The 12,323-nt window shown below is 41.8% G+C and overlaps 2 protein-coding genes across 5 annotated transcripts; one reads left to right on the top strand and one right to left on the bottom strand.

The window, feature by feature from the left end:
- Nucleotides 1–5,455: 5,455 nt before the first annotated feature.
- Nucleotides 5,456–9,801, top strand: LOC112296147 (putative protein phosphatase 2C 46). Of its 4 annotated transcripts, none has more exons than XM_024548390.3 (3): nucleotides 5,456–5,634; nucleotides 5,930–6,001; nucleotides 7,480–9,801. In XM_024548390.3, exon 3 carries the CDS (start codon nucleotides 7,801–7,803, stop codon nucleotides 8,965–8,967), a length of 1,167 nt encoding a protein of 388 aa, XP_024404158.1. In that variant the 5' UTR covers nucleotides 5,456–5,634; nucleotides 5,930–6,001; nucleotides 7,480–7,800; the 3' UTR covers nucleotides 8,968–9,801. The 4 variants fall into 4 exon arrangements, with proteins under 4 accessions (XP_024404158.1, XP_024404156.1, XP_024404160.1 ...); XM_024548388.3 differs by having other exon boundaries at nucleotides 5,456–5,658; XM_024548392.3 differs by having other exon boundaries at nucleotides 5,467–5,634; nucleotides 5,930–6,019.
- A 714-nt stretch (nucleotides 9,802–10,515) lies between these two features.
- LOC112296010 (xyloglucan endotransglucosylase protein 2) lies at nucleotides 10,516–11,899 on the bottom strand. The gene is made up of 4 exons (XM_024548093.3): nucleotides 11,719–11,899; nucleotides 11,443–11,543; nucleotides 11,037–11,245; nucleotides 10,516–10,912 (listed from the first exon to the last, which is right to left on the bottom strand). The coding sequence occupies exons 1-4, from the start codon at nucleotides 11,897–11,899 to the stop codon at nucleotides 10,516–10,518; spliced, it is 888 nt and encodes a 295-aa protein (XP_024403861.1).
- Between the last annotated feature and the right edge of the window lie 424 nt (nucleotides 11,900–12,323).

Here is a 12,323-nt window from a genome sequence, read left to right as displayed (position 1 = left end):
AACAGGTAATTGGGAGAAAGCTGAAACATGATAAGACAAGCGTACCTGCACCTAAACCTATCATTTCCCTGTTGTGGGTAAGTGGTTTGATCATCGATTGATAAACAGATGCATCGGCACTTGAAATTCTGCACCAGTTGCACGTTCGAGTGACCTAACTCCGATCTGTGCCAGAAATGTACATCGCAGGTGGCGATCCTCTGAGGTGGACCATTAGCTTATCAGTAGGGGATACATCTGCATTGATAACCCTGCAAGCCATCTTCGAGCTGATCACATCGTTCCTTGATTTACTCGTAGGAACCTCAGTATAATTCAGTTCAGTTTGGGAGGATAAGGGTCCGAGCTCCCAAATCTGATGCTCACCAGATTATAATTTGAACGAGCCGTCTGCAGTAGCAAACTTAGACTAGTCAAGACTTTTCCATGTAACCCACTACTGTCTGGTATGCATAATCGGAATTCGTTGACTACTGATAAGTCAAACACTCACATCGAGGATTAAAATCTAAATATTCTTCTCCGGATTCCTTCTGTGTTCGAGTTCATGTGTTGCATTTATGGCCAAACCCCTTTTCTTTTAATTCAACATGCAAAAAATTTACTTGCTCGTGCTATTTCTCTGGAAACTTACATGTGTCCCGCAAAACCAAGAAAAGTAGTTTGGTACGTTCTGGTAGCTTGTCATCTTATTTGAACTCATCGTGCTGGATCCAGAATTTCTTATTGAGCCACATCTGTGAAGCAGCTAGGATTGTTGCAAGTACAGGGAGAACCAAAATAAATTTGTTTATAAGTTAAAGTCTAACGATATTTGCTTTCGGTAAATTTGCGTAGACATCTTGGCTTCCTAGACGATTTTCGGGACACTGTGCTTCGCATCCACCATGGAAACAAAGCATCTTTTCAACAGAGAACGTGTTGAGGAAGCTCATACGGATAATTTGATCAATCTCTGAAGGGTTACAGGTGGTGGAAAAGAAGGAGCTCTGGAACTTCTTTTCTAGCTGGGAGCAGAGACAAGGCTCTAGAGTCTTTTTTGCTGGACCAATTTTATAATCATACAATCCTGCTCCCAACCGGTCGTACATACTCCGACCTTGTGCACCTCCCTTTTGCAGATTTGATAAACTCCATTTCCTTGAGACCTACACTTCTTTTTCATATATGTTTGCAAACTGTGGAGAAATACATTCAACGAAAATTAAGCTTTGAAGTAGTCAACCTATTCGATATAATCATACAGCAGATTTGCCTCCATTTTGGTATCACTGTCTTTCAGCGTGAAAAAATTAAAAATCACACATGCTGACACATAATATGCTCACTGCCATGGGTACCCCATTCTTACTTGATGAAAATGCCGGGTGTTTCAAACGTAATGAACAAAATTACAAACTACATCATGTGCTGGGTTTGCAGACTATAGTCTTGATCGACTGCCGCGTAAACCTTCCAAAGTTGAAGCTTGCAATACGCTGTGGTTTCCTTCGTACATCTACTCGAGGAAGAGTCATCATGACGGAAAGCTGAAATAATTAGGTGAGCGAGCGATTGGTAAGTGTCGTGCGAGAGTTCTTTGTAAAAGTAGTCAGCATCCTCCTGCAACACTCTTTAGGTCCTCCAATTGTCACCCAACGTGTAAGTTGTCCTTCATCGTTTCATGGAGATATCTTGGCTATGGCTCATTGCAATAAAAATGCGAGTAAATATGCATGATGAAGTTGGAGCTGCTTCATTAGCAGACAACGAACATAGCATACTAAGATTCGTTGAATCTCATTCTCTGATGTTCACGAGGTGATCCATATCCTCCCAACCTCAATCCCTTTCTGATTGAATCTTAAATTATTTTTGTATTCAATTGCAGATTGTTGGATGCAGGGGCACATCCATCATTGAAGTTTGATATCCAACTACAGGACAAGGATTAGAAATTATTTTCAACATCTTCAGATATGAAGTGGCCATGGTTAAATTCGTGGCTACGAAGAACCACAAACAACACGCACACAGTCGAAAGCCACCAGAGAACAAGTTCTCTTGAAAGTCTTCTAAGGTTGAATGAAAATTGCTATCTTAGCCTTCAAATTACTAATTGGAATCCATGACATGGCATGAGAATCCCAAGTAGAGCTCCGATGTTTGACTGCAGAGCCGATGACGATCTCTAAGTCAGTGGGAGATAAGAAGGCCACCAATCGAGCTACGGGACAACCGGCAGTGGTCCTTTAGTTGATGTGACACTATCGACCATAGTATCTACGTGTAATCATTTGAACACTCCAGAAAGGCGATCTCCAAACTCATCCCCGCAGTGCAGGCGGAATTGCCTGAGGGGGAGGAGGTATCTGGGGAATGTTCGACAAAGTAGTGCAAGCCTTGCGTGAGCTACTTATTCCTCCAACATATGATTTCAGCGACAAGTGAGTTCTGCAATCAGCACTTCATACCCTTCATCATCTCCCTCGATCGCCCAACTGGTCCAACAGATCCCCGATTTGGCGTTCAAAAGCACTACCCCTGTACCTGAGGCGCGACTGACATCCACAACATGGACCGTCATCCTCTAAATTAAGAACGCAGATTGAACAGCATGTGCCACGCTTTTCCAGCAACCTAGACAGACATGTCTACCGCATCCGAACACCAGATCCAGCTCATGGGTCACGAGCCAACCCCATCCACAGTCTGCAGCACAGAAACAAATCCTCGAGCTAAACGAACGCGAGCATTTTCGCAAAAAGTCTCTCAATAGTCTCAGATGCAACCAGCAACCCTCCCGGATGCATCTAGTTCAGTCTTTCTCACTGCTTCAAAGCTGGACCCAATTCTCCACGCACCAGTTCTGTTTCACCAATCAGTTGCAACCTCTCACGATCACGCGTCACGCTCAATCAGAGCGAGACAACGCAAACGAAGGTGGAACTGAAGCCCCCGAAAGTCCCAGATCCGGTTCTTAAAAACACAACATAAGGTGGCGTGGCTCGAATGGGTGAGTGTAGCCGGGATTTTCAGGCAATCTGTAGTCATAGCGTGAACTAGGCTCTGGTCTCCTGGGGGATGGCCACCATGATGGAGACTTTCGGTGAGCACCCAGCACAGGGAAGCCACCCTGCGGTGACAGTCCCTGTGGGATGCAACAGCCGGCAGGCAGGCAGGCGCTAGTCCCAGGATAAGAAAAGCAGCGTGGTCGCGATGGCTCCGCGCGTGCCTTGGGCTGGGAGAAGTGTCTTCGTTGTCGCTAGAGAGGGGAGGGAGGGGGTGCATTTTCTCTTATCATTTTTGTCAGTGTTCAATGTATATTCAATTTGATTTTGTGGATTCTAAAGCAACAACTTCATACTTAAATTTTTACCATGTGATAAATTAATAAATGAAAAGTAAAATAAATAAATGTTCTCAACAATTGTGAAGTTGTTTTTTATCCTCCCAAAAAAATAGTTATTTGTTATACGTAAACACTCTTCTATTAAAAAGTTTCTTAAGTACATGTGCAACTCAAAAGACTGTTTGGATATATATATATATATATATATATAATAACATAAAAGATTTCTTTTAAATTCCTTACAGTCTTGGAGACATAATTGATTTCAATCTTGAGGTATTTTTTGATCTATATAGAACAAACAACATATATTTTAAATTTTAAATATTGGAATTACTACTTGATGATTAAAACTTCATACACTTTTATAAATGAATTTATATTCTATTAAATTAAAAATATGATAGTAATAGCTTCAACACTAGCTATAGTATTGTGTATCACTCATAATAATAATAGTAAAACTTGTTATACTTTGAACTACTTTTTTATATAAAATTTTCTTTCATCTTAAAATTAAAAAATTGTAACATGAATCTAATATTAATTTTTTTGGCTAGAAATTAATTTTGATGTTTTCACATAGTTTATTACCATTCTACCTTTATTGCTTATACTTCCAATATGTTGGATTTAATGCCAATACTTGTTATATATTTGAATAAGTGTACATATATATGTATATATATATATATATATATATATATTTATTGTAAGTTTAATATTATATATTATTACTATAATAAATATTAATATTATTAATATATTATAATAATGATTTAACTTAAATAAAATTTTAATATATGTCTTTTATCAGTTATAATTCTGGGTGACTGATTTACATGAAAAGGTATGCTTAAGGACATTTAAAATTCATTGTTGTCTACATATTTTATCAGTATGTTAATACATAATAAAAAGAAAATGGTCAATCATTTTGATAATAACATATTTGAGTTGTTCTGACCATTTTATGATATTTATGATATTTATAATATATGTTTTTTTTTATCAATGATATTAATTATACAGATAACCCAAAACGTTTCTCTTGTGACCTTGTCTACAATTAAAACTTAAAGATTTCACTTGTGATGTTGTCTTTAGTTTTGGAGTCGAACTTGATTTTTTTGGAATAATCAATTTTCTAACCATTTATTTTTTTAAGAGAATGAGATAGACAAAATAGCATGCACACATGTAAAAAGTACATCTTATATTAAATGTTGAGAAATTTACTTATTTAAATATATACATCACAAAAAAGCTATTCTTCTAAGCTTATCCAAATCGTAAGAAAGAGAATGAAATAAAACATAATAAGTAAATAAATATTAAAAAAGGACTTGCATGTGTTCTAGTCGTTAAGACCAACTACGGTCAAAGGATTCAAAACAACGGTTTTAGGCTCCCAATTCTGGAATTTACCCTGCCACTTTGACGGGATTAAAGTTGAGCCTGCACTTTTTACCGCTGTACTAATGTTGGTTTATCCATCCATGATAACTTTGTTAGTTTTGCCCAACTCTCTCTCTTCCTAATGCCCATGGGCAGCGGGTGGGCGACGAGCTATGCATTACCAAAAAAATCGGTTAAAATAATAATCAATTTTACCACAAGTATACCAGTCAGTACAATGTTTTAAACGTTGGAGTTCTAATAGTATCGTGATGGCCCCTGGATCGATTCTGGCCATCCACATTATACACGAGCAATTGTACCGAGTTTCATGTTTTGCTATGTATATTGGCCTTGGCCCTCCTTCTCAACTATCCCCACTTTGCCTCAGCCTCTCTCCAAGACCCTTTGGCCTATACTCTGCTCCCCATAGCCCTAACCTTAAGCCACGAATTTTGCAAGCTAGTGGACGAACGTGGGCAGACATATAAAAAATGACTCTAAATTACTCAACATCCATTTGTGGATGAATAAATGTTTTGTTTACCATGGTACGAGCTCTTAACCTATTCCATCCTGGCCTTCACCTTCCTGAGTAAAAACATTTAACTGCCGAGGAGGGTGAATGAGGAGTCTTACCAAGTGGGGGGGGAATAGGAGCCTCGGCACCATGGCCGTGTCAGCGCGGGCCCAAAGGCTAAAGCGCTCGCTCATGTCGGAAGGGCTAGCTTTTTCAAACCCGCCATGACGTCGCTGCTGCGTCCCGTGGCTCCATTGCTATCGCTTCGCATCCTCCTCTCCTTCCCTCCCTCTCACCCCGGCGCTCTCTCTTCATCGCCTCTCCTCTTCCTGGCGCTCGCGCCGCTCCTCCTACCCTGCCACTAAAAAAATACCTTCTCCTCTAGGTCTGTGTCGCCCCACTGCATCTGGTATGTGAGCTTCGTGTCGCAGTGCCTGGACTGACTGTCGGATTTTCAGCACTGGGTGGAGTTGGATTGTTTGTCAGCGGGGGTTTTATAAAAGGATTCGTGCGGCTAAGTGCGAGTGTGTTTAGAGGCGTTTCCTGAGTTTAACGTCGGCATGGGGATTCTTAATAGTTTGCTCTGCGGAGCTTAGGAGTTTTGTGTCTAGGGTTCTTGCACGAGCAGGCCGAATTTCATCGGAACTAAAGCTGGGAGGCATGGTGGTTGTGTTGTGAAGGTTTTGCGCGACGAGGATAGGGTGGGTGAAGAGCAAGTTTTGGGAGCTGTAGTCGGCGGCACAGAGACAGCGGTAAGAGTCATCTGCGGGGTAGGTTCATTGCTTGATATATTTGGAGTGCAGACGGAGATGATGTGTGTATGCACCCATTAGGATGCCCAGTTGTGCTTTGACCTTCATGTGGGTGCATGAGCTTCTAGTGCGCTACAGGTTTTCTACAATCCCTGTTGAACGTGCCTGGAATGAATCTTCTTATCATTTGTGATCATCTTTGTCAGTTGTGACCAAATCTTTACCAATCACATGATCAAAACAAATAAGGGATTGAAACTCCCAAGAATCACTAGCCTAGCCTTGTCTTATGGGTGTTAAGCTGAATCAGCATTGCCCTCGGGCTATCACATTATGACTCTATGCCCTCAATTAAGAGGATTAGAGACCCTATTAGATCATTGCTATTCAATTACGCTTAGGTATGCCAGATGCGGAAATCCTGGCCTAGCTATGAAGTGTGCATCACGAAAACCCAGGTGAACGAGGTAGTTAGAGGTATTATTTGGCACCTGCAACTTTTCGCAGCCGGAGCTGTGAGAATATTTCAAGAAGTTTCTCCAAACTCTCGAGCTCTACTACATTCTGGCAAAGGCGCATATCTATCACAATGAAAACGATGAACTTCGGACAGTGATTGATGTTAGGGATGTGCCGATGTTCCATAGTTCTCCTGGTTAACCTTAAACGAGCATAGAAGTCACGCTTCTGTGCACGGTGTGTTGTAAGTTCACAGCAGTCAGAGGCAAAACGGCCAGTTTACGGAGTCTACGGAGAAATTTAACGATTACTTAAATTAGAATCGAATTTGTTTCGGAAAATGCTGCTGTAACTGGAATTGGGGTTACTAACAGAGGGCATCTTAAGTCTCCAAGTGTTGAATCCTTGTGACTAAAGCAACGCACTGCACCATGTGAAACACACCGTTTCAGTAGGAGTTACCATTGGTTATTTATTTATTTATTTATATTTTTAATTTTGATTTTTTTGAGTAGCTGAGGGGGTACGATGGTGCTTGTATCGGGATATCGCGTTTAGGAGCAGGATTAAGAGTGAGGAAAATTAGAGTAGCTGAACGTCGATTGTCAAGCAGTCCTGCAACGGCTCGATGCCAAATACATCGAAGTTTTTTCACGTGAAATATTCGGGTTATAAATCATTGAATCATATGGTTTTGCAGATTTTCTGCTACTATTTATTTTTGAAGCTCCAGTGTGACAAATTTCGCAATGCGTGTCATGGATCATTTCTTTCTGAGCTTGTCTCGCTACCTTGAGATGGTTTTGTCATTTTTCTGCACGATCGCTGAAGTTTTATGGCAGCTCAATGGAAGCTTTCGAAGTTTGGTTCCATGCCTCCAAGTATGGTACCATAGCGCAGATCGCCACCTGTGTGGTCCTGTTAGTTTGCTTCACAGATTTCTTAGTCAAACCTTGCTTATTCTGGAAGGATTGCTTGTAGGTATTGAAACTGAATGTCCCCTGCTCCTGGAGTTGCAGATTTTACGTTGAGATTGGACCTCAATCGACTGCCAGTTACTTCTTGAAAACCTAAAGAAATTATATCGCGGAGTTCCTGAATTAAAGAAATTGTCGGGATATACATCTATGCGCCATGTGGCCGTGCGAAGAAATTTATGAGTAGAACTGTTGTAAGAAGTGATTGATGGGAGAGACAATGGGCGTTTTCAGCGATGGAGGCTAGTGGCGAGCCTTTTGACTCAGGGGGTAAAAGAGCTTTGGCGAAGAAGTAAGCTGAGAAGCTCGTAGAGTATGAATATAATGAACTTCTAAGTTCCTGCTATGGGGAAGAGGTGAGAGATGTTTGACTGGTTGGTGAAAATGGTTATGGCGTGCTGGCGTCCCGTTAGGAGATATACACAGGGGCGAGATGGGACAGATCGTCAAGACCCTTTGCTTTGGAGCAAGGATCTTTGTCCCCATGCCGTAGGTGAATTCTCCTATGCAGTAGTTCAAGCTAATTCCATTCTGGAAGACATGAGCCAAGTCGAGACTGGCTCCTTTGGCACATATGTGGGTATCTATGATGGACATGGGGGCCCTGATGCTTCTCGTTGCATCAATGCGTCTTTGTACGATTTCGTACTGAAGAATACTACAGAGCAAGGGGGTATGTCATGCGACGTTCTCTGCCAATCTTTCAAGGAGGTAGAGGGCAAGTTCTTGGAAATCGTCGAAAGGGCTTGGGCCGTCAAGCCGCAAATTGCCGCTGTTGGATCTTGTTGTTTGGTGGGAGCCGTATGGGATTCCAAACTGTACATCGCTAGTCTTGGAGATTCTCGAGCTGTTTTAGGTAGTTGCTCTCGTGACACTGGCCTTCCAGTTGCTAAGCAAATTTCAACAGAGCACAACGCAAGCATCGAGTCTATCCGGAATGAGTTGTTCGCAAAGCATAGTGATGATCCGCAGATCGTGGTTTTGAAGCATGGAGTGTGGCGTGTGAAGGGTATTATTCAGATTTCACGCTCAATTGGTGATTTTTACTTGAAGAAAGCCGAATTTAATCAGCCGCCTCTTATAGCCAGGTTCCGGCTTCCAGATCCCCTCAAGAGACCTGTCATAAGCTCAGAGCCGGAGTGCAACGTCATTACACTCGGCCCGGATGACGAATTCGTCATTTTTGCATCTGATGGCCTTTGGGAGCACTTGAGCAGCAAAGAGGCCGTAGACATTGTGTATAGTCATCCCCGGGCTGGGATTGCCAGGCGTCTGATCAAAGCTGCTCTTCAAAAAGCTGCTACTAAACGTGAAATGCGGTACTCTGATTTGAAAGGGATTGAGCGCGGGATACGACGGCATTTTCATGATGACATAACTGTTGTGGTTCTTTATTTGGACACTAAACTGCTCAACAGAGGTGGTAGTATTTCTAATCATATTTCTTCGAAATGTCCAATTGACATGCCAAAAGGCGATAACCCTCCGTCGTTAGTTAGCTCTAACATGAACTTAGCTTTTAACAAATAAGAACCTTTCGTCAGGTTTTGCGACTGTATTGCAATCAAGATTGTTACGAGAGAAAAGTCAGCAGACTCCAAATCGTTTGAATGGTCTTAAAATGCTGCGAGAGGTCTTCAAAGAGCCATCATGTTAACCTTGAGGATCCACTGTGTTGAATTGGGTTTTCATTTTATATTTTTATATTTTATTTAAATACCTGCGATACACCCCAGTGGGACATGTAGCGGTCTTCGACTTTTGAACTGGTTAGTTACCTGAAATAATTGTAGACTCTGCAAAGTTCAATCTGTTTAGCGGTAAGGTTTAATTGTTTCTTTGAGTATGGATGTGGCCCCTCAACTGCTGTAGCGAACGGAAACTGAAATTGCGAGATAGACATATAGTAGTGGCTTCTTATATGCTACATCTTCCCTCTTTCGAATGTGCTACGAGGTTAATTTTGCTAATGTAGGCCTGAGTTTTAGCAGATCTTTACAATACTGTGTTGTTCACTTAGTTTCTTCCCGTATATCACAAGTATCTCGTGGTGTATAGGCTCTGCTGCTGCAATGGTCGTATCGCAGTCCTTGTTTTACTCATGGACGAATTTGTTCTTTGCTAAGGTTTCATTTTACTCCCTGTTATTGAACTCTGGAAGCGTAGCTGGTATAGAGTTTTATCTCTTGTTGGGTTTTATCGTTACTACTGTTTCGGGATATTCATATTTGCTGTACAGCAGTTTTTCACCTTTTAGAGTGAAAAAGTCATTGAATTTGTATCAGGAAGATCTTCCATGTTTCTAGCTCTGTTATCCTGGAAATCGAAGTAAATTACTTTGAAGCAGGTTTTGAACGGTAGGAACACATGGCATCTTGGTCTGGACTTTGTAACCATGGGTGGTGACATTTTGATCTTTGAGATTCCATACGTTATGGATGCTTCAGCTAAGATTGTGTAACAAACTTCAGTTACCTGTGATCTGTTTGAAGTAACTGACCTACGATGAATTCTCATTATTTCGAATTGCTTTTTTGTTGTGTTCCTGATTGTATTGAGTTTACTTATTTACAAATACAGATGTTAATAACGTAGAAAACTGTTGTAACAAAGCTTTCTACTGGATATTATGTGAGGCTTAGTTTTTTATTCGACTGCACATTTCTTTGACTTATTTTCTGCATCTGTGAGGAATTGTTTTTAATAATGAGCGAGCTGAGCTTATTTATTTATTTATTTATTTATTTATCATCGTATCCGTTCAAGTACTAGAGTTTTATTGAGATCTTTTGCATTTTCAACAGTTCAAAAGGTGAAATCACTGCAACTTGCTGGCAGTCTAGCGGCCCCCTTCTGCATGCTATTCAAAAACTAACCATCGGCGTTGCCATGGCCTAGTGGGCTGTAGCCACTACCAGCATCCTTCAATCTTCACAGTAAATTACGGTTGATTCCTAATCGGCCGGCTTACTGGTCATTCATCACAATCGCAGTGGCACTGTGTTGCCGTGAATTATTCACCCTGTACGTGACTCAGACTATGGTCACTCCACCCTAGTATCCTATCAGAAACGATCTTCACTCGTACCAGTTGCTGGCACATTCCGTTGTTACCAAATTTCGCTCAGTATCAGTGCAGTAGTCATACAAAACATACTTCTGCCGAATATTCTTAAGTTGACGAATCTGGTTGGCATTCAGATCTTGGTACTGTTCGGAGTCCCACCAATTGCCATTGCCAGCCGTGCAAGCTGCAACGGAATTACCAACAGCACATGCGTCCACCCCGAAGCCTTTGAAAGACGCGACGAATGGGGCGGCTTTCCAGTCCAATGGAACGCTTCCTCCTTGGGTGGCCCATGCACTTCCATCCCACAAGCTCGCGTAGATCCCTACGCCTTGGTTATTGGGAAAAGGAACATCCTTGGCTTCGTTGTTTTTGAAGACACGGATTGGGACGGTATCCACATAGAATCTGGAATTCATCACAAATGAAGTTTTTGCACATGCGCATCAGAGACATTTACTTAAATGTATGAACTGATTAGGTAGTTATTGCCAAATTTGTAAGGATGCGATCCAAGTTTTTGATTACTCACACAATGATGTTCTTATTCCAGAGAAGAGAGTAACTATGGTACTCAGCAGTTGGGTCAAACCAAAGCGTGATCTTCTGCTCCCGGTCGCCTTTGCCCTGAGCAAATACATTCGTCTGTAGAATGTATGGTTGGCCAGAGGAGTTCCCGAGAAACTCAAAATCCATTTCGTCGTGCACGCTTCGCACTGATTGACCACCTTCAGATGATAACTGCACATTGAGAGTTCTGACTAGATTCAAAGCGAATCACCAGTTTATTTAGATAGACAACAGTTGTGGTAATACTTAGAATGTTTAGTTAAGGCGTAGAAGTGGGCGTGAGCATGTAAGTTGATCAGTTCATTTCCAACACATTCGAGAGCAGATACGGACGTATTTCCTCAAAAGAAGTCATTGACCAGTCATACGTAGTATGCAGTGACGGTGCCTGCCGAATTCCCCGGCACAAGTTTGGTTCCCATTCCAATGCTTCCGAACAAGTATTTGTTCTTGGACGCAAACGCTGCAGCTGAAGACACACTATCAACTTTCAGCTCAGGTCCATTTGTTTACAGAAGCAATATGCTTCAATTGCATGAATTTCAGTGAAAACGAATCTTGTTACAACGTTGAGGGTGAGTTGTAGTATTGAGCACAAATCCAAAGCAGTAACCAAGTAGATGGATATTAATTTGATGAGTTACCTGATGTAGCATCCAGAACAAGGTCCACATGGTCTCCTCCGGCCTGAACTCTCGTGTGGGTTGCGTCAGTGGAGGCCCCGTAGTTGGCTCCAAACGGCACCAGCGATTCTGTACACTGAAGTAGCATTGCTGCCACGATGAGAACCACCACGAGAGCAAGTGATTGCTCCTTTGATCCCATCCAAATGAATCTCTACTGGAACTGATGCACTTCTGTCTGAAAAACAGTAAAAGTATCAACCCCATCAGCCGTTATGAGTCAATCTATGCAGCATGGACTACTAGTGGTAGCTGACCAACCGAAGAAGAATCCCTGTGGATCGAAGCTTGCAATCCCGCGCTGTCGGTGTTTGAAAGAAGAGTCGTCTTTAATCTCTCTTTCACCTTCGGTTACTGCAAGAGAAGGTGAACCCTAGGACTTTCTAGCATCGCAAGAGCTTAGGCATATAATAATTTTGTGCAGCTGATGAGACCAGAGAGTACCGAAGACAGTTCCGGGAGCAGATTGAAGGTCCTCGTCATGAGTACATGGAATTCAGTGACACTGCCAGGAATCTTGTTTGGGGTATAAATACAAATCTTGCGGCCCAGGAACTTTTCAGAAG

This window comes from Physcomitrium patens, chromosome 19, assembly GCF_059467195.1.
Source record: "Physcomitrium patens ecotype Gransden chromosome 19, ASM5946719v1, whole genome shotgun sequence".
Lineage (NCBI taxonomy): Eukaryota > Viridiplantae > Streptophyta > Bryopsida > Funariales > Funariaceae > Physcomitrium > Physcomitrium patens.
Note: the sequence above shows the minus strand (reverse complement) of the source record. Positions and strands in the feature narration are given on the sequence as shown.